The sequence below is a fragment of the Carettochelys insculpta genome, chromosome 7 (genome assembly GCF_033958435.1).
Source record: "Carettochelys insculpta isolate YL-2023 chromosome 7, ASM3395843v1, whole genome shotgun sequence".
NCBI classification, from domain to species: Eukaryota; Metazoa; Chordata; order Testudines; family Carettochelyidae; genus Carettochelys; species Carettochelys insculpta.
Window position 1 is genome coordinate 51,887,520 of NC_134143.1, and position 26,963 is coordinate 51,914,482.

General features: G+C 40.4%; 1 protein-coding gene across 4 annotated transcripts in view; it reads right to left on the reverse strand.

Moving 5' to 3' along the window:
• Positions 1-26,963, reverse strand: part of DOCK1 (dedicator of cytokinesis 1) — a 620,618-nt gene that overhangs the window by 512,216 nt on the left and 81,439 nt on the right. For 3 of the 4 annotated variants that reach the window (XM_075000462.1, XM_075000465.1, XM_075000466.1), the window contains 10 exons: positions 25,354-25,511; positions 20,270-20,351; positions 19,715-19,850; positions 17,246-17,318; positions 14,225-14,367; positions 9,719-9,844; positions 8,947-9,071; positions 8,467-8,565; positions 6,554-6,626; positions 415-518 (listed from right to left, as the gene is read on the reverse strand). In XM_075000462.1, the coding sequence (XP_074856563.1) occupies positions 415-518; positions 6,554-6,626; positions 8,467-8,565; positions 8,947-9,071; positions 9,719-9,844; positions 14,225-14,367; positions 17,246-17,318; positions 19,715-19,850; positions 20,270-20,351; positions 25,354-25,511 (1,119 nt within the window). The remainder of the gene's footprint in view (positions 1-414; positions 519-6,553; positions 6,627-8,466; positions 8,566-8,946; positions 9,072-9,718; positions 9,845-14,224; positions 14,368-17,245; positions 17,319-19,714; positions 19,851-20,269; positions 20,352-25,353; positions 25,512-26,963) is intronic. The other variant, XM_075000464.1, reaches the window with a different exon arrangement.

Here is a 26,963-nt window from a genome sequence, read left to right on the forward strand (position 1 = left end):
AATTACAAGCAGGAATTTGAAATTTCACATGGCCAAAAGGCATGTTTTTTACTCTCCCATGAAAATCCATCCATATGAACCTATGCTACAAACCCTACAAAAATCATCATTTGCTCATGCACAGGACAACTTGTTCAAAAGTTGCCCCTCACTTTTCTGAATTTCCCAATTATACAGTACATGCTTCTGAGTCCTGCTGAGCCCTCCAGGCATCATTCTGAAGGAGCCTTACAGAAATGAACTTCCATTACTTTGCAGCCCTTTTTACATTTCCACTGTTGACTCTAATAATGTTCTTTTAAAATAATTTTTCACACGTAATTATACCTAGAATGATGTGTATTAGATTCCATAAAGTGGCACTTTCACAGTAACCAAATCTGTGCAAGGACTCGAATATCTTTAGAATTATACCTTGTACACTATAAGATCATGTTCTCCATCCCTTAAAGTTGTTCCATCGTACCTCATCAGCTTCACAAATGCTAAAGCAAATATTTTCTCAGACTTATCTTTAGCTGTTAAAAAAAAAGACACATAGGATAGCTTAAATAACTGATATTGACAGTCACACTCCTCCAGTATCTCTATGAAAGATTACTTAGAAATGGTCTAACAGTGATAAGTGTTCCTATACCCAGGAAAGAGGCTAAGAAATTCAGCAAGGATGCAGTTCTTTCTATATAAAAGACACAAGTTAGGTGGGAAAATAAACATTTTCAAAAACGGGTGCCTAAAACAGACATATTTGGGGTCAGCTGAATACTCAGTGCTGCTTATGAATTTAAAAAGCTAAATTGAGGCATCACATTTTAAAATCTTCACCTACATTTTTATACAAATACCCAAAAAAATTGCTGTTTGACAGAGCAACAAAGTTAATATCTTTTAAAACTGGAATGATATTGGAATACTGTTGTCAGACAGTTTATTACTGCTACCAATTATTTCTACTACCATAGCTTCTAGGAGCCCTGCTCATGGCCCAGGACTCATTACACTAATCTCTATTTCAAAGTAGAACAAAAAGACGGTCCTTGTCCCACAGCAGCCCACATTCTTAATAAAAGCCTGGCACATAATTACACTGCAGTAGAGATGAGGAACTTACTTATCTGCAACTGGAAGTTCTTCAATGCACAGGGTCCATATCTGCATTCCTAAAGCAAGTTGCTGGAAGATTTTCGGCAGCAATGTCTGTTGATTTGCATATGCTCTGTACATTGCCCTATGCTTCAGGAGAGGTTATAAGATGTCATGCGGGCCGACACACCCTCCGGTCACACTTTTACTGCTGAACAGAGCTGTGCACAGCACAGCGGATGATGAAGAGGTAATGGAACTCAGAGAGACCACACATCTCAAAGAGCCTCCAGTTACAAGTAAGTAACTTTGTCTTCTCTGAGTGATGGTACCCAAATGTACTCCAAAAAACAGGTAAGTGTCTGTCAGTGATTAGCTTGGAGGTGCTTGCAAGGATGCAAGCAGTACCATCATCAGCATGGCCCACAGTTGTGTCTTTGGCTGCCCCTGGGTTGATGACATAGTAGGTGGAGATGTTACGAAGAGAGAACCCAGGTCACCATTCAGTAGATACTGTGCCACGGGACATCCATCGGGGAAGGAGAGGGACTGCTTGTGTCCTTGTCGAGTGGGCCATAAGTCTGCCCAGTGGTATCGCTTTGGACAGCACATAACACTCTGTGATGCAGGTAAAGATCAAGTTGGAGATGTGCTGTGAGAAGAAGGCCTGGCTCCTTGACCATTCCACAGTGGCAATGAGAAGGTGTGGAGAAATGAGGAATGCACAGGGTTCTGTCTAAGTAGAACAGCAATGTAAAGCAAAATGACCAAAGAGAACAGAGTCCTGCAAGAGGGGCTGGCATGAGTTTAGATGGAAGACCAGAAGATGGATAAAAGGAAGATAGGCAGAACTCCAAGACTACTTTTGAGAGAAACTTTGGGTGTAATGTAACTTTGTGCTCATGGAGGACCATATATCTGAGGATTAGCCATCACAGCTGCCAATTCTCTGACTTGCCCAGCAGAAATGATGGCCAAGAGACTTTCACGGATAAGTGCAAGGAGGAGACATATGGCTAGGGAGGCACATTGCTATGGAGGTCCGATGGGGACAGAGAGCACAAGACTGAGGCCCCAGGGAAGGGTAGGTTTAAGGACTGATGGAAAGCTGTTTGTCAGCCCTTCTGAAATTGGGCAGTGGCAGGGTGAGAAACACCAAATATCCATCCAGTGTTGGAAGGAAGGCAGTAAGAGCCAGACAGGGCTAATGGCAAGGCCTGACTCCTTAATTCCTTGCACACTCCAAGCCCCTACCCAAGATCAGAACCCAAACCCTCTGCACCCCTGCCCCTGGTCATAACACCCTCCCAGACCTTGCACTCCCTCCTATACCCCTTCCCTGGGTCAAAACCTCTCCTGCTTCCAAGGCCCTCTAAGACCATGCACCCCTCCTAAACCTCAATCCTCTGGGCCAGGTCACAACATCCTTCTTCCAAATCCCACAACACCTTCTCCTGTACCTCAATTCCCTACCCAACACTTCCTTCTGTACCCAACTTCCCTTCACAGACCCTGCACCCCCTCCATTAACATCAGAAAAATGCAACTCTTGACCACTTACCAAATACTTCAAGTAGTCCACACATCAAAAATTACTGCGCACACCTGATATGGGGAAAGCAATGAAAGTGATATACCCTGACTTTAGCAAAGCTTCTGATACAGTCTCCAGCAGTATTCTTGCCAGCAAGTTAATGTAGTATGGCTTTGGATGAATGAACTAGAGAAAACAGGCTAGATCATCAGGCTCAATGTGTAGTGATCAACAGCCATCCTTATCAAACAGAGGGCCCCAGGGGCTGGTTCTGCACCTGTTTTTTTTCCCTCCATCTTCATTAATGATCTGGATGGTGGAAAGGACTGCACCCTCAGCAGGTTCATGGATGACACTACATTGGACTGGAGAGGCAGACATGCGAGAGGGGAGGGATAGGGTCTGCATAATCAAAACAAAATAGAAAGATTGGGCCAAAAGAAATCTGATTGTTGAACTTCATAACTAGTTGAGTCCTGCACTTAGGATGGAAGAATTGCACGCACTGCTACAGGCCAGCATCCCCTGTAAGCTAAGCACCTGGAAGGCCACCTAGGAAAAATTCAAATGCTGCCCAGTTGATTAACAGAGCACCCACAGCAAACAGCCTGTGTTCTGATTGGTAATGCAAATCTGCCCATCTCTGTTAAGTGACAAAATTTATTCTACACATGGATGAAAACAATTAGAGGGAACACTTATGGGGACCAACTGGCTTAGTGGCAGTTCTGCAGAAAAGAACCTGGGGATCATAGTAGACAAGATGTTGGTTATGAATCAGCAGTGTGCCTTGCTGCTAAGAAAGCTAACTGCGTACTGGGCTGCATTAGTAGGAGCATTGCCAGCAGATCGACATAAGTGATTAGACCCTTCCAACATTAGCGAGGCTGCACCTGGAGTACTGCATCATTTTTGGACCCCCACCACAGAAAGGATGTGGACAAATTGGAGGCAGTCCAGCAGAACACAACAAAAATTATTAGGGGACTGGAGCACATGATTTAGGGAGAAAGGCTGAGGGAACTGGGCTTACTTAAGTCTGCAAAAGAGATGAGGGAGGATTTGATAGCAGCCTTCAATTATCCAAAGAGGACAGAGCTAGGCAGCTCTCAGTAAGAAGCTGGATGAGGACAGCCAGGTTTCTTTTCACATGACAAAACCCTTGGCCAGGAAGCAGGAGGCTGCTTTTGCCATACCCACTGTCACTTGGAGGCTAGCCTTGGCCACCAAGTGACCTTGCTCCACCAGGGCTGGGAAATGTTGTTGATTGTCCTGTAGTAGATCCTCCAAAAGCTCTGCAAGCTTGGGTTAGTTATTAAAAATCATCTTTGCTAGCAGAGCCTGGTAGTGAGATGTGAGGAACTATAGGGTCACAGAGGAGTAAATCTCACATCCCAGAAGGCCAGGCATTTTGCAATTCTCTTGGATGAAATGGAGCAGGTTAGTGGTCCTGTTTTATTGCTGCACAAACCACCGGCAAGGTGGTGGAAGAGTGAGGGGGAAAAAAAAAAGAGAAAATCAGCCCCTTGGGCCCTTGTATGGTACAAACTGCCTGCTCTCTTAGGCACTACATGTGCCAGGCTGCCTGTACAGGTTAAACAGTACCTGAAAAGACCTCCAGTAGCAGCAGAGGTATCACTGCAGGTGGTCCCGCAATCATGTGGTGTGGTCTCAGCACAAGAGCAGCAGTGCATCTGCCAGCATACGGGGCTGCAGTGATGAGTGCAGCACTGGAGAATGGTTGTGGGAGGAAAGGGTTGAGGGAAATGTGGTGCACAGAGCAGAGACTCCAACTGCAGTGTATTTGCATGCAACAGAGAGCTGTGCTGTGGGACAGCCAGAGTAGTAGCCAGCTGTTCCCATGCCTCCTTTTTCTTTCTGTTATTCTCTGCATGGGGAAGCTTATGAGGTAGCATGGTAGAGACCCCATGTGACATCCCATTTGAGCTGGCCTGGATCAGGGAGGAAACGCAATGCTTTGCAGCAGTCCACAATGTAGACTCACTGTGATGCTCATGCAAGCTCTTGTGACACTCTCCCTTGGTCTTATCCTGAACCAGTGATGCTGTCAGATTCGGGTAGGAGGTGGTGGTTGGGGTGCTCACCACTGGTCCAGAATCAGACTCCATTATAGAGTCAGAGAGCCTGCACCACGAGGAACTTCCTGTGTCACAGTAAACAAGTTTCAGGAGTGTCTCGGGAAATGAATTACAGATGTCACAGCATGTGGTGAGATCTGCTTCTCCCAAGCAATACAAACAGCGACGGTGACCATCTCTCACAGAAAACGAACAAGGGTGCATGTCACTATTCTTGAACCCTGGAACATATGGCACAGTCCTTTAACGGGGTGAGGCAGGCGTCAAGAGGCACAATTATCTACACCAAGAAACGCTGAATAGTATACAGGAGTCATTGTCGCAGACACAATGAAACAGAACAGAGGATTCTGACACCAACAATAAAGCTCTGAGAGGGAAATGAAGGTGCACTGCCCTGCATGATCGCCTGTAACTTCACCTGCAGCACAAGGAAATGTACAACATGCTTGCAGCTCAACAGACACTGCTGCTAAAAATGTTCTGCACTGTAGCACGGCATACTGGTGCATTCTGTTTGGAATACACACATGGACCATCACTCAAAGAAGTTCCAGTTTCACATCTGACATGATGGTTGATCCACAGCATGCTGAATGAACATGTAATCAGCTCCTTCCATTTAGTCTGTTACTGTAACAGGAATCCATTGTCATGAGTTAATACAGAGGTAAAAGACAGATTAAACAGAAATCCCGATGTGAGGGGAGAAATGCAACAAGAGGGCAACACGCATATAGCTGAAGGACAAACAACGAACATAGCTCAGTCTACAAGGAATGAATAACCTGCATCTTATTCAGTTTGGCGATCCCTGAACTATAGTAATGTCATATAAACATGCCATACTAGACTCGCTTGTAGCTCATAACAATAAATGTAACTGTAATTTTCTGCATGTGATTTTCATTAGCAGAACTATGAAATATTTCATTAAAATAAGTAATGTTTTTATTAGTCTCAGAGCAGTAGTCATGCTAGTCTGTACCTGCAAAAACATGGAAGATTCCTGTGGCACCTTAATGACTAACAGATTTATTTCAGCATAAGCTTTTGTAGGTAAAAAGCACTTTGGCAGATGCATCCAGTACAACTTATCTGATTAAGGATTTGGTGCATAAACCAATATGATCACAATATTTTACTGGATGTTTTGAAAATTAGACAAACTATCCAAGACAGTCATATATAATAGCTATATCAAGTGAATGCTACCACAGTCTAAGTAAATCCTCCTTATATTACGAGAGCAGCCATTGCTAATACATGGAAAATGCTTAGTCATATGGCATCATTCTGGAGGAGTCAGAGTATTTCCACTGCTAGTGATCTGCAGGCAGGCAAACTGCTTGCATATCCAAGCCACAATCTGAAACAAAACAGAGGTCAATACTAGAGGCAAGATAAGAACCGAGGTCTAAACTGCCTTACATACAAGACCACAGCATCTCCCAAACAAGTCAAAAGGATCACCACCTCTTAGCCACCTATCTACCTGTGGGCCTCTTGCTTATGGCAAAGCTGGCACTTGATTTATTTATGTTGTCACATTTGGCGCCTTGGGAGGGTGTATAGGGAAGATGAAAGAGGCCATCAAGGCTAACAGGAGGAGCAAAAACAAAAACTGTACAGCACCTTGCCAAATGGGGCTCTAAGGTGCTGCAATGTAAGTAAATAAACAGTAATAGAAGTAATTATAATAGTAGAAGTGCCAATTCATCCTAAGACTAAAAATAATGACTTTGACCAGTTCAAGGCCAGAAACAAACTAATCAATACAGCATGTTCAGGCATGGAGAACTGACAATAGCAACAGCAGAAAGACTGAATTACTCACACTCCTGTGATGATCGGTGACGGAATGTAAACCTTAAATGACTGCGGTTCACATCTTCAATAGGAATTGCCACCTTCACAAAGTACAACAGAAGAGAAAAATAAGAACCACAGTTTCAGACACTTTTTATCAATACCAGACTATCACCCAGGTTCTCCACATGTGTTTTCCGCATTTTTAGAGAGACAGATAAGGTGATTTTTTTCTTGCATTTCTAATAATATGTTTTGCTCTTTCCAAAACAGCTACTTAGGAGCAGCACTATTTTTCATGCAAGGTCTTTAAGGGCTGTAGCTCCCTGAGACGACATCTCCACTCCCTCAGCCAGTAGCAGGTTAGGAGACAGGCACACCATGTTCCCCACCACATGGTACTCTGGGACTAGCAAGAAAGCTATACAAGACACCCCAAAACCCAGCAGCCCTCACTCACACCAATATCCAAAGTAGCTCATTTGCACTGCTATACAGGACAGAGCCCTGACAAGGCCCCTGCAGAGTCCTTCAGTTCAGTTCAGCACATCTTCACAGCATCAACTCCAGACATAGTATCCTTTGCCCTTTGGATGCTGTCAGCTTCTCTCATCTCAATTAATAAGACTCCTGACACTTACACTGTAACTACAGAACTCTCTAGAACAGCCTCTCTCTCTAATCCAGGGGGTTGCGATTGCTGCTGTCAACCACTGTCACTGCTGCCAATTCAGTTTAATTGCCTTGGTCTCATCATACCACATACACCGGTAGCTCTTTTCCTGAATTCCCCCACCCCCTTCACTCTCACAATGTTGTTGTCTTTCCACTACCTGAAGATCAAGTGTATCCTAACCTAGCTTTTTTTTATAATTATCATTAACACACCCTCTTAAAACAACAATACAAGTCTATGTATTTCTTCCCTCAGTATTTAATTAAAGTAGTCCTGTTTTCTTAATATTTAAATTTGGACTACATGCTGCTGAGCTACAAGTCTGCAATTCATTCTTCCTCACCACAACAGATCTTTTTCAGTGTAGACATACCCCACTGAAAACTAAAAAACAAACAACAAAATGTTGCTGCAGGGTGTCTCATGGACCTGGTCAACTGTCTCTGGTTTGCAGGGCTCAGCCTACAAGGTGAAAAATAGTTCCTACCAAGACTGAAGGCCAGGCTTTGAGACCCAGCAAGGCAGGGAGCATCTCAGCGCCTTGACTTCCTCCTCATCACAAACATCGACACTGCTATTTTTAGCCTTTATCCTTTAGTCCAAGCCCCATAAGCCCAAGTAACTTCACCTGCGCTCTGAAACTCAATGCTGCAGGTTTGTTTGTTTTTTTGTTTGTCCAGCACAGAAGCACTAGTACTTCCCACAGCAGCGAACTACTGGCTTCAACTGCAATGAGAGAAGAGCCTTCTTTTTTTAAACAATATCAAGAATGAAAAAAATATATCAGCCAAGTCTCCTTTCAATTACCATTATCTCCAGCTGTAACTGCCAATGTGTGTTTTTCAAAGGGCTACCCACTGCCTCATTTTTAATATTCAATCTTTGACACCTAGTCTGGAAAGCTGTTACTGTGCTGTTAATTAAGCATCATTAATATGATGCACCAGTAAACTCAGCATCCCAATATACTAATGATTAAGTCACTGTAATACGTGTTTACCATATTTATCTTAAACAGATGATGGAATATCCATGTTAAAATTTATTTTGACCAAAAAGATGGAAGAGTAATTTACATTCTATTCAATGCCAATGTTCCTTAGCAACCTTGAAAGGTTTTTGCATAAGCTGATTCTTTTATCCTTCCTACAACTGACCATATTAATTCCCTTAATTTTGTTTTAAAGATTTCTTATTAAAATCTTGTCTCATTTTATCTTGAAATTAGACCAATATGAGAAAAACTGTTTTATCATCATCTATACCTTGACAGTCTCAAACCAGCGAGGCTGTTTCACTTGGTAATATATCACTGACTTGTACTCTGAGATGGCTTCATCACCAGCACCAGGAAAAATCACATTCTTGAAAGACAAAAAAATACAAACAAACATTTAACCATACTCACACACCCACCTCACATAGAAAAAAATAATCAGCATTTTTGTTCAATAGAGAAAAACAGGATCCAGTATGCAGGTTAGAAGAAAAGGTCTTATGCACTAGGTTCATGACTTATTAATTTTAATCAAACTGCATGCCACAATACGTCGTCACACGTGATAAACTAAAGTCTTTATTCTTTGGTGTGAGAAGTTTGGGAAAGGCATTCTTTACAAACAAAAAAAAACACACAAAAAAGCCTTCAGATCTTCTGATTTTTCACAAATATTCAAGATGATGTTGGAAAAATTGGTGCAAATATACTGAAATATTTCAAAGATTCCATTTTCCAAAAGAAATACCTCCAATCTTTTGCCATCTTCATCATAAACAGATACTGTAACTTCTACATTCTTTGCTGTTGTTTTGCTGCCTTTGTCAAAATCTCCTTGAACTAATGTCACATAGATATCATTGCGAACATCACCTGGCAAGAAAATAAAAATATTAAAAACTCACAATGGTCATAGTAATTTTCGTGTTACATAGTTCTGCATAGTATAATGAAATATAAAACTATAATTAGGAATTTTACAGTAATATTTGTTAGGGAAAATAATCTATGCCCTTAAAATTTAGATACACACTATCGGAGGTACTGACAAGCATCTTACAACAATATCTTCATCTGCAACTCATTCCACAGACAATATATTAACAGAGCATGGCCACTGGTAGTGATGACAGAACATGTACATATAATTAGGTGTAGGCTGAAATCTTTGATAGTGAGATTTTTAAAAACCTCAATCTACCACAGTGGTACCAGAAACTAAACAGAACAGAAAATAAATCCAATAATTGTAGTTATGTAAGGCATAACAGCCTATTACCATTTTGTAAAATATTTCCAAGTGCTTTTATTTCCTTGGTTTTCCCTTTTGAAACCTAATTTTAATTCAACTTGTGCAGACTAGAAAGGCAGAACTGTTCATGGCATAATGTATTTTAATTTAAATTTTCATGGATGAAAGTGTTTTAAACTACCCTGCCTTACAAATATTCTTATTGAAAAAGGATCATGAAAACAAAACAAGGAATACACACATGCAAGATGAATTTATTGTTACCCACCAGGCATAATAATCTCAGGAAACCCCATTTTCCGGGCCACAGCTGTGGACCTATCCACCAAGTGAGGAAACTCTTTCCTAATCTGATGAATATCTCCTGGAAGAAGTTTCAACGTCACCCATAAACCTAAAGCAGAAAATGTAATTAGACATTCTTCCAATTTTTTAAACAAAAACATCTTATAAATATCAAAAGACAACATACATAATACTCACATTTTACAATACTATGCAAGAAATATTTAAGAAATGCTTTGAAACTCAATTACAACTACTACATCTAAAATGCACTGGGAACTTCAGATCAGAACATATTTTAAGGCAAACAATACAAAACTGATAGGAAAACTGGAAATGCAGGGAGAGAGAGTGAGAGAGAGTTGGAGATGTAGCGGATGTAGCTCATATAGTCTAAAAAAATATATTGTAGGAGATTCCTAAAGGAGGAGATAGCCTCTTAGGCCAAAATTCCACAACAGACTGCACAAGGGCAAGCAGATCTCTAAGCCTACACAAAATCAATGGGGTTCTTTATAAAAGGTGCAGCTCTGCCCGTTCTCACAGATGCAAAGAACCACCATCGTAGTAATAGAGCCCCAGTTTATTTCTTCTCTTGAGTAGTGGGGTGAGGAATAATGCAATCAATTAGCAGTTCATTGTCTATTGCATAGTAATAGATGTTAATGATTGAAAGAAATTTTCTCTTTTCATAGAGAAGAATATATTTTGGACAGCATGGTGGCTGAGATTAGGTGGGATGGGATCTTCACATCTAAGGGTATGCCTATACTTACCCAGGGTTCCACATGCCGTGATCAATCTTCCAGAGTTTGATTTTGCCATGCGTGTGAAAACATGGCAAAAATCGATCAGTCTGGGCTCAGCCACCAACTCTGGTACTCCGCGCGATAGCGTGGAGTAAGGAACATCAGCGTGAGCCCGAAGAGCCCCAATCTACTCTAGGGAACAAAGTCAATCCTGAAACATTGATACCAGCTATACTAATGGTATAGCTAGAATTGCATTTCTGGGATCAACTTTGCTCCCTAGTGTAAACCAGGCCTAAGAAAACAGAATTTGTGGAAGGGATTCAGTAAAACTAAGTTTAAGTACAGCGTAGGATCTCTTTCTGCTGCACTGCACAATGGGAGTTTGATTTGGCCAGAAGAAACTGGAATCTTCAGTGCTTAATTGGGCACAGTGAAGTTTGCACTCTGGAACTGTTACAGAATCTTTGAAATAAATTCTTCACTGAACAAGATAAAATAGTGCTGACCCCAGCAGAGACTCAGCAGAACTATCCTGGAGACCTAGTTTTGTTTTTGTTTTTCCCCAGGCTTAAGCTCAGAAAATGGTTATTAGGCCATTAGTAGCATTGGTCTGCAGCTTATGCCTGTCCTCTGATTTTTCATATATCTTCCAAAGGAGACAATAAAGGGTTTTATTTTTTATAGGAGAAATACAAGGCACAGCATTAGCTGGAATGAAAGATCTGAAAGGAAAGCATCAGATAACTGCGGAAGATGCCCTCAATTCTGATATTTGTCCCCAACACACATGTTCGAGCTATGCCCGAAGGAGGACAGGAGACTCTGGATGCAATTTAGTCAGGCTGTAACTTAACTCCTCAAAGTCTGGAAATACCCAGCATGTAAATTGCACAGAACAGGTAGTTCCATAGCCATTCCACCCACTCCTGCCAGACCACCCACTTCTCCAATCTGGTCACCGGGCAACCTGCTTTTGGGACCTCAGCACACCTCTCCCTCCATCACATGAGAGTTAAGGGTGACTACTGGTAACAGGGGTTGATTCTCTACTTTAACAGACACAGGAGAAGGAAACCCATTTCCACTCCTTCAAAAAGAATATCTCTTTAAAAAGCTTTCCCATTTGATCAGACCACACCCTCAGGTGTACCTGCACTGGACATCCTCCACAGGCTAACATAATGAACTGCATCCTCACAGCCTAACCTTGCCTTTCATACATTTGCCCCCATTCAGCTCCCACCCCAATGTGGAGAAGGCATAAAACCCACCTCACCTTGGTCAACCTGGCCATCAGGACATATTGGTTCCCAGCCACCCAAGAAAAGACAAAATGCCCTAATGCCCTGAGCAGATCACAAGACCTGCTATTTAAACTACCCACAGGAAAGGGAGAGCGGGTGCTGCTCAAATTGGTCCAGCTTTAAAAAATAAATAAATGAAGATCCCCTCTATTGTAGATCTGGGCATAAATAGCCTCACCTCCTCCCACTCACTGATCATTTGATGGGCAAGATGGATCAGTGTCCCCACACTAACTAGGCATGGAGCTTCCTGCTGCTGTTGCAGGTAACTCTGGCTCTCTAGCCCATCATGTGGCATGTGAGGTCATTTTTGCACTCCATCTATGGGGATAACCTATTACAGTACAACTTATATAAGACATACCATTCTGAAAACTTCAAAAGTGTCTTTAAAATATCACATTTGCCAAAAGACACCATGCAATTACTTCCTGTGCATTGGCACAGATGAAGATTGAGTCTCAGATACCAATGAGTGATTACCAGTAAACTATGACTCCTTAATAGTGGTCATTGCAAGAAAGTATAAAAGAGTGAAATAAAAGAAAGACAATTATAGAAGTGAAAGAAAAAGGAGCAGTATAATAAAATAATATAATCAGGCAAATTTTATAAGGAAAATGAATGCATAATGTTTGTAACAGGAAAATGCAACAATGAGCAACTTGTGCACTCACAGCAAGTACTCTCTATCCATTTTTTATTTTTACAGATGAGAATCTGAAAGCAAATCTAAGAAAGCTGCAATTTAGTAACTTGTAATTATACACCTCCCTATAAATACTGGCTCCAGGCTCAGTTCAAAGTAGAAGAAAACATCTTAAACAAAAGCCATTCTCCTCTTTCCATTCTATTGCTATTGTTTTTTTTAAAAAAAAAAAAAAAAAGGTTGCAATTCTGTTATCCACACTTCTCTCATACTTAATGTCGCTGAATAAGCAAAGTATATTTTCATGAAAGCCTTTGCTCAGACACATTATATAAATAAAAGTAGTTCCAAGAGAGAACTGGTACATTGAGATTCTGGATTTACTTACGCAAATGATAAATAAATCAAAGACCAAGAAAAAGAAAAAAACAAGTGTAGAGCAATAGGGCTGGAACACATTTAGGCTACGTCTACACGTGCACCCAACTTCGAAATAGCTTATTTCAATGTTGCGACATCGAAATAGGCTATTTCGATGAATAACGTCTACACGTCCTCCAGGGCTGGCAACGTCGATGTTCAACTTCGACGTTGCTCAGCCCAACATCGAAATAGGCACAGCGAGGGAACGTCTACACGGCAAAGTAGCACACATCGAAATAAGGGAGCCAGGCACAGCTGCAGACAGGGTCACGGGGCGGACTCAACAGCAAGTCGCTCCCTTAAAGGGCCCCTCCCAGACACACTTTCATTAAACAGTGCAAGATACACAGAGCCAACAACTAGTTGCAGACCCTGTATATGGAGCACGGACCCCCAGCTGCAGCAGCAGCAGCCAGAAGCCCTGGGCTAAGGGCTGCTGCCCACGGTGACCACAGAGCCCCGCAAGGGCTGGAGAGAGAGTATCTCTTAACCCCCCAGCTGATGGCCGCCATGGAGGACCCCGCTATTTCGATGTTGCGGGACGCGGATCGTCTACACGTCCCTACTTCGATGTTGAACATCGAAGTAGGGCGCTATTCCCATCCCCTCATGGGGTTAGCGACTTCGACGTCTCGCCGCCTAACGTCGATTTCAACTTCGAAATAGCGCCCAACACGTGTAGACGTGACGGGCGCTATTTCGAAGTTACTGCCGCTACTTCGAAGTAGCGTGCACGTGTAGACGCAGCCTTAATGTTTTAACTAGCACATATATTTTATATTTATATTCTTGGCAGCAGAGGATACACAATTATAAACAGTGCTTTGTTCAACCTGTAGACAGTAGTTAGCAGTGTTGTTTATTTCATCGTCCTCCTTCGCCAACTCAGAACACAAACTGGTAACAATTCTGAGCTGAGTTAATTTCCTTGTTATACTCACAGCAGACCAATTGCTTTGACTGTAGTTGCAAATTAGAAAAAAATAGAAAAATTGGGTGGGGGGAGGTTAACACACCCCTCCCCCATATACAGGGCCAGAGTTCAAGGCATGAAAGTCATTTCTTGACTCATTGCTTTGAATACGCAAACATTAAAGTGTGGATAAGGCAGAAATACAGATGCATGTAAAAGTGGCGGAGTGCTGCATACCGACAACAGAAGATAATTTGTAGAATAATAATACTCCCCAAAAAAAGGAAAGGGTGTGGGGAGAGAGGGAAAACAGGACAAGTGTATTTTTTGGTACCAAACAATAGCAAGCAAACAAACAAATGAATCCTCCGATCCAAATTAAAATAGTCAGATGGCATGAAGGAAGGTTGTATGTTGTATGCCAGTTTACATAAAGAATGATACCTACCCTGACCTTTGTGGTTAACTTCTTTAGCAGCAATCACTTTGTTTATAACAGTCTGAAGGAAATCATTCTCCCCTGCCACCCTGGGTGAAAAACGGGATGATATGTTCAGCTGCTTGTGTCGAATGGCGTCATCCAATGCTAGCCTGGAGGATGCACATGACGACCAACACCAGGAACAAAGGGTCACAGAAAACCAGAAGTCACAGTAACAAGGGAACACAAAAGATCATATCATAGTTGTGACGAAGAGTATTTATTAGTCAACGCAAGACAAAGGACAGGAAAGGTAACAAGAAAGATACAGGAAGATCATTAATCTGGAAAATGCTGGCCTATGAAAGAGAGGTCAAGCAATCCTGTTACCCTTCCCAACAGAAACATGCAAGTATCAGGTCCCAACCCCTCTTCCAATAAATAGTATGTACAGTAATAAAGAAGAGCACTGAGCTCCTGAGAGACCCATGTTAAATACTGAAATCCAACTGGGATGATTTTGCAAAAATTTACAGTATGCTAATTCTGTGCAACCTTCAGGATAGCTTCTACCATTGACTATTAATAGGTAGTATATATAGGTTGATGGAATTTACAAAGAAACAATTTTTACATTTAACTGAAATGGCTTAGCACAAGAAGAGCTGCTATTCCATCATTCTGTTATGCTAGATGAAGAAGAGAAAATTACAAATGAAGTGTAACATTTACAAAAAGTCACTTAAATACCCACACCAGTCTTGCCAAGTGTGTCTGACACCTGTTGTGTTGCAGGTCAGTGAATGAATACAAACAAACATACACATGAATACAGAACTGCACGTAGCACAACACAAGCACAGTAAGACATGAGTATGAAAATATGCTTCTTATATACATAGTGTTTAAATCAACATCGGAAATATGACAGGTATTCCTCACGTTTACACATTACTCATAATCCTGGTGTAAACCTCATCTAAAGACTATATTCCTTTATGGAAGAAAAAATGCAACAAAAACATATTGCACATCTTTCCAAAAGCTGGTATGTATATAAAGCAAGTATAAATCAGTTTTAATGGAGCAAAAAGATAAACATTCCATTAGCACACACTTTCTTGATCCATGAAGATTAATTTTCTGTGGCTACTTCTAAACTTGCTAAAATAAAAGCTTGTCATTGGTTTAAATACAATAAACACATATATCTTGCAAAAGCATTGTTCTTTTAAAGAATTATGTTACTGTTCTACACACTTATGCATTTCACACAAACTTCACTGCTATCACAAACATACAAACATGAAGCAGGTAGGCCAGAGCCAGTAGGCACCTATTAACTAGTCTGCTAGTCACCAGACTTCTTTCTACAGATTCTGCAATCTTAAATTTTCTCTTAAGCTCCCCAAAAAACCTTGCTGATTCTGGTACTTTTTTTTTTAAAAGGCTTCATTTCCAAACTGAAATAATAAAAATAAAATATATTAAAAAAAAAACACCTTTCCAAATCTATGAGTATACGAAGTCATAAGGTAAAACAGTTACACAATAGCATTGGGGCCTAGCTGAACCAACATGGGAGAGATACAGTACAGGTTCTCTAGTCCAGGACCCTCAGGACCTAACTGGTACCAGATGAGAGAATGCAGCATTACAAAAAACTTCTAGTATTTACTGGCCTCTTGGAAGACATTTGGGGTAAATTACAACTAAATAATAGCACAGAAAACTGAGACCCAAGACTGGTGGACAAGACTTTATGGGACCACAGGAAAGTTGTACACACCTGTGATAAATGGTCATCTGGCAAACCAAAACCATGTCAGATGTGGCCAATTAAAGAGTGCTGGATTAGAGAAGTTCAACTTGTAGTAACTTTTCTTGGGCAATACTTGTCTTTCTCACAAACAGGCGGTCCAGAGAAAGATACCACCTCACACAGCTTGTGACTCTAATATCCTGGGACCAACTCAAGAACAACGCTGCATTCAACAATGGTAAAACTGATCATTTATATTTTAATAGGAATGGACTTTATATGTCCTCACTACCCCTTCCTCATGTTATGATATTGAAATGGTATTCTTTAAATCCCTCCCCCTTAACTCGTTTTCTTAATTTTTTTTTGTTATTCATAAGCACATACTATTTCTAAAAGACATTTTTATTTTAAAAAGGAAGAAAGCCTATAGACATATGCAAACATTCAGAATCTAAATCATTCAACCCACAGAAACATATCAAGACTTTAAAGTGAAATCCACATCTGGCCTTTGATAGTACATTTCAGTGTTTTATTTTAATCTTATATATATCCGATAACACCAGATGAAGTTTCACATGGCATAGTAAATTTAGTTTTAGTTTTAATTTTTGGAGAATTTAGTACTAATGAAAGCTGCTTCAACCTGAGGGTCTAGTATACCTTGATCCACTGTTTACCCATAAAACAATACCCACAGCACAAGTAAAAATAATGCAATCTTCCCCTCATTGCAATACCAATCTCCTGAAAAGAGCTGGAAATCAACTTATATATGTAGTTTTGCTTTAGTTCCCATTCATCCTTTGGTTTCTCTGTCTTTAATTGTCTGCCAGTTAGTGCCATGGGCAGTCACCTGATACAACTAACTCCTTTCATACAGGTCATTAAACATCCATCAAACATCAACCCTGAGTAAACCAAAACCAGTAGCCTATGAAAGAAAAACTTAAAATATCTATTTCAAAAAAACCTGGGCCTATCTAGTTAGTTCCAGGCTCTTTCACACACAAAAATGGAAAAGATGTGTTTAAAGTTGAAGCTAAAAAAGCACTTAGCAAAGAGTGAAACTGCTTTTTTTGTCACTAGTATTCACTCCACATAAATAAGTTAAGAACTGAAAAAAAAAATGAGAAAAAATGGGTTTTAAGACCGCATCTGTTAAAAGTTGAATCTGTACCAAGTTTACAAACTTCAAAATATCTTTATAACAACATCAGTGGACTTACATTTAATTCTCCTTAAGTTTACTCTGATAATGCTTTATATTATTCTATACTTACGGTTGAAATGGTATAAAGTGTTGTTTGTCTTCATCATCAACTTTTCCATTGATTATGTCAGTTACGTCCATTACTGAAATAAAAAAAAGCTACTGAATTAAATTGATTAACAGATGGGGTTGGAGATGACAAACTGTGTACTTTATAGTCCCTTCATCTCTAATAAAAGAAATTAAAATGAGCATAAACCAGTATAGTTCAATGGTAGAATAGATTCATGTTTCATATAGATTCCTCTGAAGCAACTACTAGAAGTGGATACAAACTGTTGTTCATCACAGAGAGAAAGCTGTGCTCGTCTATATACTATCAAAACAAAAATGCAGTCAAGTAGCACATTAAAGGCTAACAAAATAATTTATTAGATGAGCTTTCGTGGGACAGATTTTTGGTTCTCTGTCATTTATATATTGAGTCTGTTCTGGTATGGCTATGGTCTGAAGAAGTGGGTCGGTACCGTCATGGACATTACTTTAAACTTCCCCCTGCCTGAACAACCAAGAAGCTTGCTGTTGTTGAATGTGCCTTCAGGGATCCAAATCTAAATAGTCACCACTTTATTCACCTAGGCTGTATCTACACTTGCATTCCTCTTTTGACAGAGCTATGCAGATGAGGGAAATCAAAACTGCAAATGAGGTACAAACTTGCATATCTGACACCTCATTTGCATATTCTTATTTTGAAAGCCGACAGAAGGAAACCAGTGTAGATGCTGCTCGTTCGAAAGTAAACCCCATCTTCAAAAGAATCCTTCTTCCCATTAAATAAAGGGAAGAAGGATTCTTTCAAAGATGGGTTTTACTTTCGAAAGAGCAGCATCTACACTGGTTTCCTTCTTTTGAAAGAAGCTCTTTTGAAATAAGAATATGCAAATTAGGTGTCCAATATGCAAATCTGCACCTCTTTCATTTTCTATTTCCCTCATTTGCATATCTCTTTCAAAAGAGGAATGCAAGTGCAGATGCACCCCGAAGGTCTGATGAAGAAAACTATTGTTGAAGTTATTTCTTTGTTTGAGAGATAGAGTTAGTCTTCAAATCTATATTTAATTTTCAATAGCCATGAGATATTCTTAGTCAAGGGCAAGTATGAATGGAGGTTAGAAAGGTCATATACAGCCTTTAAAATAATTCACTTCTGGATTGTTATATGATCAGATAAGTTGTGAATATACAGAAAAAAAATCACATCACTGCTTCACAAATCTTATCAGAAGAGACTAATATTAGGTTGGCTAGTAACAAGTACTACTATCTTTCATTTATAACCCATCAGAGTCCTTCTTTGTTGTGTCAAACAAAAGTTACATGACCTTTATATCAAGATATAGTTTGATTTATGTAGGAACTAAGAGATCTTTGGCATAATACTGGTGAACAGAGCCATTAAGATACAATCAGTCATGAAATTCCACATCAACACACAGAGCAGTCATTGTCTTCAGATTCAATGTGCATTATTACCATTGCTCTCTGCTGGGAAATTCATACCTGCTGCATTTTTTTAAATGGTTACACTGTAACCTCTTTAATCTAGCCACCCTGGGAAACAGTATACACCGGATTAAAGATTTTGCCAGGCTAGGGAGGGCACTGAGTGGTCTGGACATGAGGGGGACTGGGTGCTTAGCTGGTGCTCTATTCTGGGGACACATACGGCTCTGCACCCTCCCCCACTCCCAGGCACTGCCCCCAATCCTTGGCAAATGTTTATCCAACATACTCTTAAAAACCTCCAATGATGGGGATTCCGCAGCCTCTCTTTTCAGCTTATTCCTGAACGTTTCTACCTTAGTAGTCAGAAAGAATTTTGTACATCTAACCCAAATTCTCTCTTACTACACATTAAATTACTTGTTATCCTGTCTTCAGTAGGCATTTATAACAATTGATAACCGCCCACTTTCTGATAGCTGTTAACTTATTTGACTTACCAGGTTTTCACCCGAATCTTCTTTTCTCAAGACTAGACATGCCCAGGTTTTAAATCCTTCCCTTAAAGGACAATTTTCTAAACCTTTTATAATGTTTGTAGCTCTCATGTGGATTCTCCCAACTTGTCCATATTTCCCCTAAAGTGTGGTGCCCAGAACTGGACACAGTGCTCCAAATGAGGCTCACCACTGTCTCACATATGCCATTCCTGTTTATATTTCCCAGAACAGTATTAGTCTTTTTAAAAATGCATCATCATGCTGACTCATGTTTAATTTGTCATCTACCATATCTTTCAATAGTCATACCACCTAACCAGTTATTCCCCATTTTGTTTTTATGCACTTGATCTTTTCCTTCCTAAGTGAAATTACATCAAATGTAACATATAAATCTAAGATACATATTGAAGATTTAGTAGATTGCCAGCTTTTGGTTAAGGAGGGAAAAACAAAAACATGAAACTATTATTGAATACTAAAACCAGCTCTTACAGTGAATTCTAACTGTGTAACAACTAAGAATAGATTACCTGCTACTCCAAAAGGTCTTCTTAACCCAGAGGTTAGTTTTTTTGTGTTGTTGTCTCTTAATTCCATTCTTCCTACTCTTACAATTTGACAGACAAAACTGATTTTCTCTTTTTTCAGGTCTTTGCTGCCAAGGTCCTAGAAATATTAATTTCCATACATTATAAAAATCCTATTCATTTCAGATGCTACTTTGCTAGTCAGCAGAAAGACAAGTTGTTGTTCAGAGTGTGGTCTTTTCAGATGCTTTTAGCATTAGAGTAAGTTATTCTCATGACAAGAGAACTTTCATAACAATATTTAAGCATTAATTTACACAGACGTCAAGATTCCAACTATTATTTAACAGTTTAAGTCTTTTACAAAATTGTCAGTGGGTTCAACTTGCCCTTTACCCACATTTGTCATAAACTGTATTAAAGTAATTAACAAGAAATGACATAAATAGGGATCCTGGAGAAAGTTAAGTCTGCAAAGGTTTTCTGCTACCCACTAACCTCTTTTTTAAGACAGGAAATAAAGCACTTTAAACACAATGAAAACAAAGCTGCACTTACAGTGAACACAGCTCGAAGATTATGTAACCTGTCTATATCTTTAGGCAGGCCAGAACTTGACCATCGAACTAGATAGTTTTCACTGAAAGAAAAAGGTGGATTTTTTAAAATATTTTTAGATACATGCATGAATTCAGATATTATAAAATTAAGTTATGTTTCCATTAAATAACCTATTTTTCAGCCACATAAGTGAGGTTCTGTTTAGTGACGTGATTATCCCAAACATCATCATCTTAAATAGTAACAGAGAGTAAGCCGTACTAATCCATACACTATCAAAACAAAAAGCAGTCAAGTAGCACGTTAAAGACTAGCAAAATAGTTTATTACGTGAGCTTTTGTGGGGCAGACCCACTTTTTCAGACCATATCCAGACCAGAACAGACTCAATATTTAAGACACAGAGAACCAAAAACAGTAAGCAAGGAAGACAAATCAGAAAAAGATAATCAAGGTGAGCAAATCAGAGAGTGAAGGGGTCGGGGGGAAGATCAAGAATTAGATTGAGTCAAGTATGCAGACGAGCCCCTATAGTGACTCAGAAAGTTCCCATCACGATTTAAACCATGTGTTAATGTTCCGAATTTGAATATAAATGTCAGTTCGTCCACTTCTCTTCCTAAAACTGCGCGATAATGTCTCTTCAGTAACACACATACCTTGAGGTCATTGACAGAATGCCCCATTCCATTAAAATGTTGACTAACTGGTTTGTGGATCTGGAGTGTTTTGATGTCTCTTTTGTGCCCATTGACCCTTTGTCTAAGGGACTTAGAAGTCTGTCCAATATACAAAGCATCTGGGCATTTTTGGCACATGATGGCATATATGATGTTAGTAGAGGTGCATGAGAAAGTGCCCGTGACTCTGTGAGTAACCTGGTTAGGTCCAGTGCTGGTATTTCCAGAGAAGATATGTGGACAAAGCTGGCAGCGGGCTTTGTTGCAAAGAAAGGTTCCAGTACTGGTGTTCCTGGGGTATAGACTGTGGCTGTTAGTAAGGATCCTCATGAGGTTGGGAGGTTGTCTGTAGGAGAGAACAGGCATGTCACCCAGGGCCTTCTGGAGTGTAGCATCCTGATTAAGAATAGGTTGTGGGTCTTTAATAATTCGTTGCAGTGGTTTGAGTTGGGGGCTGTAGGTGATGACCAGTGGTGTTCTGTTCTTGGCTTTTTTGGGCTGATCTTGGAGTAGCTGGTTTCTGGGTATGCATCTGGCCCTGTTGATTTGTTGTTTTACTTCTCCTGGTGGGTAATTCGGGTTTATGAATATTTGGTAAAGTTCTTGTAGTTTTTGGTCTCTGTCAGTTGGATCAGAGCAAATGCGATTATACCTAAGAGCTTGACTGTAAACAATGGATCTAGTCACGTGTGCAAGATGGAAACTAGAAGGGTGTAGATAAGTATAGCGATCAGTAGGTTTTCGGTACAGTGTGGTACTGATCAGGCCATCCTTGATTAGTACTGTAGTGTCCAGGAAATGTATCTCTTGCATGTTGTAATTGAGGCATAAGTTGATGGTGGGGTGTAGATTGTTAAAGTCTCTGTGGAATTCTTCTAGAGCCTCTGTACCATGGGTCCAAATCATAAAGATGTCATCAATGTATCTTAAGTAGAGGAGTGGTAATAGGGGATGAGAGCTGAGGAATCGTTGTTCCAGGTCAGCCATAAATATATTAGCATATTGTGGGGCCATGTGGGTGCCTATAGCAGTTCCACTAATCTGGAGGTATAAATTGTCCCCAAAACGGAAATGATTGTGTGTGAGAGCAAAGTTACAGAGGTCAGACACCAGATTGGCTGTGGTGGCATCAGGGATGGTGTTCCTGATTGCTTGTAATCCGTCTTTATGTGGAATATTAGTGGACAGAGCCTCTACATCCATTGTGGCAAAGATGGCGTTATCAGGAACTTTTCCGATGTTTTGTAATTTCCTCAGGAAGTCGGTGATATCTCAGATATAGCTGGGAGCGTTGGTGGCATAGGGTTGAGGAGGGAGTCCACGTAACTGGATAGTCCGGTGGTAAGGGTGCCAATACCTGAAATGATAGGGCGTCCAGGGTTTCCAGGTTTGTGAATTTTGGGAAGTAAATAGAATAATCCAGGCTGCGGCTCAGATGGTGTGTCTGAGTTAATGAGGTCCCGAGTAGCAGCAGGGAGTTCCTTCAGTAGTTGTTGTAATTTCCTTTGGAATTCCAAAGTGGGATCAGCGGAGAGGAGTCTGTAAAATGTGGTGTTGGAGAGTTGTCTGGCTGCCTCCTGTTCATAGTCTGACTTATTCAGGATGACAATAGCACCCCCTTTGTCAGCTGGTTTGATTATGATGTCTTGGTTATTTTTGAGACTCTGGACAGCATAGCGTTCAGCATAGTTGAGATTGTGTCTCATTTGGCATTGTTCGTGTAAAATGTCAGACTGAGCACGGTTGCGGAAGCACTGTATGTAGAAGTCCAGACTTTCACTACGACCCTCAGGGGGAGGATGGCCTGATCAGTACCACACTGTACCGAAAACCTACTGATCGCTATACTTATCTACACCCTTCTAGCTTCCATCCTGCACACGTGACTAGATCCATTGTTTACAGTCAAGCTCTTAGGTATAATTGCATTTGCTCTGATCCAACTGACAGAGACCAAAAACTACAAGAACTTTACCAAATATTCATAAACCTGAATTACCCATCAGGAGAAGTAAAACAACAAATCAACAGGGCCAGATGCATACCCAGAAACCAGCTACTCCAAGATCAGCCCAAAAAAGCCAAGAACAGAACACCACTGGTCATCACCTACAGCCCCCAACTCAAACCACTGCAACGAATTATTAAAGACCTACAACCTATTCTTAATCAGGATGCTATACTCCAGAAGGCCCTGGGTGACATGCCTGTTCTCTCCTACAGACAACCTCCCAACCTCATGAGGATCCTTACTAACAGCCACAGTCTATACCCCAGGAACACCAGTACTGGAACCTTTCTTTGCAACAAAGCCCGCTGCCAGCTTTGTCCACATATCTTCTCTGGAAATACCAGCACTGGACCTAACCAGGTTACTCACAGAATCACGGGCACTTTCTCATGCTCCTCTACTAACATCATATATGCCATCATGTGCCAACAATGCCCAGATGCTTTGTATATTGGACAGACTTCTAACTCCCTTAGACAAAGGGTCAACGGACACAAAACAGACATCAAAACACTCCAGATCCACAAACCAGTTAGTCAACATTTTAATGGAATGGGGCATTCTGTCAATGACCTCAAGGTATGTGTGTTACTGAAGAGACATTATCGCGCAGTTTTAGAAAGAGAAGTGGACGAACTGACATTTATATTCAAATTCGGAACATTAACACATGGTTTAAATCGTGATGGGAACTTTCTGAGTCACTATAGGGGCTCGTCTGCATACTTGACTCAATCTAATTCTTGATCTTCCCCCCGACCCCTCCACTCTCTGATTTGCTCACCTTGATTATCTTTTTCTGATTTGTCCTCCTTGCTTACTGTTTTTGGTTCTCTGTGTCTTAAATATTGAGTCTGTTCTGGTCTGGATATGGTCTGAAGAAGTGGGTCTGTCCCACGAAAGCTCACCTGATAAACTATTTTGCTAGTCTTTAACGTGCTACTTGACTGCTTTTTGTTATCATCATCTTAGGACCTGTCTACATTATGCACAAGATCGACCTGGTCAGGGTCTACCTTCCGGGGTTTGATTTCGTGCACCTGGTATAGACGCATGAAATCAAACTATCTGATGTTGGCAGTCGACTGCTGCACTCCTCGATATCATAAGTAGCAAGGGAAGTTGTCAGGTGAGTTTCTTCTGTTGACCTCCCTCTGTGAAGACAGCCAGGTAAATTGATTGCAGATAAGTCAATTCTAGCTACACAACTGCCATTGTTAGAATTGCGTATCTACTTATGGCTACAGATTCATAGAAATGTAGAGCTGAAACAGGACTCAAGAGATCATTAAGTCCCACCCCACCCCACACACACACGACCAAGCAAATCTAGACAATCCTTTGCAGACCTGCCCTTACCCAACTGCTTGTTCCTTGCATGTAAACATTGCCATTTCTATTGTTTTACTGACTAAATTCTATTTTGGATTTGTTTGTTATTTTGGTGTGGGGAAAATGTGGATTTAGTTTTGAGGGGAGAGAAGGGGTACACCTGTTAACAGGAGTGACCATGCAGTTCTCAGACAGTGGGCTGGATTTGTACTCAGCTCATGAAGCAGTAGAACAATTAACTGAGTTATGGTTTGATGATGCACGAGCCAAAAAAACCAGCATGATTTTCAGTTGTCAGTTTAAATTTACAAGGCAGACAGTTTGGGGGCAGGGGGAAAGAAACCATCTGATGCCCAGCTCTAATCTACTGAGCGAGACACAAATATGGAATTGCACAATGGCATTTTTAAAGTCATTTCTCAGAGTAAACCCACATTTCAAAACCTAAATTTAAAATGTATCTTCTATAAGATGTCTACAGAAGTGACTGTCTAATTCACATAGCCCCATATGGATTCTCATGATGAAGATTTATGGGTGTCAAAAAGTAATACACTCTTTTTGTCTCTTTCAACCTGATGTCATCGCTGTGTTTTATTCCTATTACAATCACAAGAACATTCATTCAGTGGGCAGCTGCCATTGTGCTTTGTGTGTGTAATATGAACACAAGAGGAATTCTTCAGCCTAGTAGAATGTGGTCTCTGTAAGGAAGCAGGGAATCCAGAACACACACACTGATAACTGTCAAGGCAGCTGATTGGTGAATGAGTCCAGTCTTGTTCATGTGCCATTTACACAGGTGGAGATAAAGACACAACGTGATAAGGAATGCAACAAAGTTCTGATGTACTAAAGCAAGACTGAACCTGTTGCTGTGTTAAACAGAGCATATCAAGTACTGTTCAACCCATGCTTCACAGCTAACTTTTGTTGCAATTTACCCAGCAAACTGACCTTCCAAAAGCCCTCTCCAATCTGCAATGACTCCTTCTCACCAAAATCAAGAGGCACAAGATAAACAGGAATACATATTGCAATGGACAAATGACACTAACCTGATAAACTTTGATTCCAGGGGGTCATACAGAGACATAAGGACTTCAGCATCTTCTCCTATTTTGCACACTACGTTTTTTAAATTTACAAATAAAGCAAATGAAGGTGTGGCAGCAAACTTGGCTTGTCTGTTAATATCAATGTTCTGCTTTTGAGACTGTAATTTAAGAGAGACAAAAGAGCCACATTTAAACAGCACTAACTAGTAGAATCACACCCTTAAATCACACCTTTCTGCTACAAAACATATACCTAAAAAATTTTATTCAGGGTGAAATAAGTGTGTGTTTCCTTCTTTGGGAAGAATCCCAGGCCCCTGCCATGTTCTTTACGGGAAATTGGAAGGGTGCTGAAATTTCTGGCAAGTTGCTCTATCTGGAACTTCCTTGAAGCTCTCTTTTGTATTAGTCTCTAACGACCAAGGGAGAACAGAGTGGCGCAATGGATTGAGCTTCAAATGTGTTTGCTAGAACAGAAGAGGTTTCCTTTTGTCTCTACTAATCTACTCTTTCCCTGGTCTTGTATGGGCTGCAAAGAAAGAAAGAGGAAAAAGATGGGACCTGCCCTTAGACTGAAAAATAAAAATTAGGGTTTCTCCATGGATGACTTTAGAGCCAGGCTCCAATGTTTTTCCTTTTAGCTTTCCCAACAACAACAAGACGGTGACTGTTAACAGCACCATGGCCTACCCAGAGCCTGTTAATTACACACTACTCCTGGTTTGGCAAACCAGCAAGTAGCTGCAGAGACAACAAAGCAATTTACATGCTCAGGAAAAGTAGATTTGACTCTTCACATTTGGATAGTTCTTCGGGAGAAAGAAATTCATTTTTAAGAATTCTGCAAAATTTTTGCTTTGCATGCACAGTTACCAGAGAACCTTTTTACTTGCTATAGGTGATTCAGTAGGTGCATTTTTTTGAACTCAGCATACAGATGCCATATCCTTATGAACTGATCTGAACTAGAGCACTGTATCCCAACTTAAGCCCCAAGAAAACACGGATAATACTAATGTCATTTTTGTAGTTCTCTCTTATAGTAATACATCAATTAATTAACATATTGGTAGACTATTATATCAACATTTATGCTTCTAAAGCATAGGACATATTTTCGAAAACATGGATAAGTTATACAGCCCCAATAACATGAAGTACACATTGTGTTTTTGATATTATTAATCCTGAAACTACATCACAGACTAAAACAGAAGACTAAACCAGGAATTCCACTTAATGATATCTGATCATTATTTTGGACATTAATTTACATGATTTTAAATTTTAGAACAACAACAAAGACAGTCTCAGAGTAGTAGTTGTGTTAGTCTGTAGCTACAAAATCAACAAAGAGTCCTGTGGCACCTAAAAGACTCAGGCTACATCTACACTATGAGATGAATTCAAATTTAATTCACTTAACTCGATTCTACCACATGACTTTCTTCACTGTAAAGACCATTAGCTCAACTTTGGGTGCACTAATATTGCAGTTACCTGATCAGTATAGCATCACACTCAAATTCAGAAGTTTGATTAAAGGGCATTGTGGAAGCAGCACATCTTCAAATCAAATTTGTTAGCCTCCAGAGGTGTCCCACATGTAA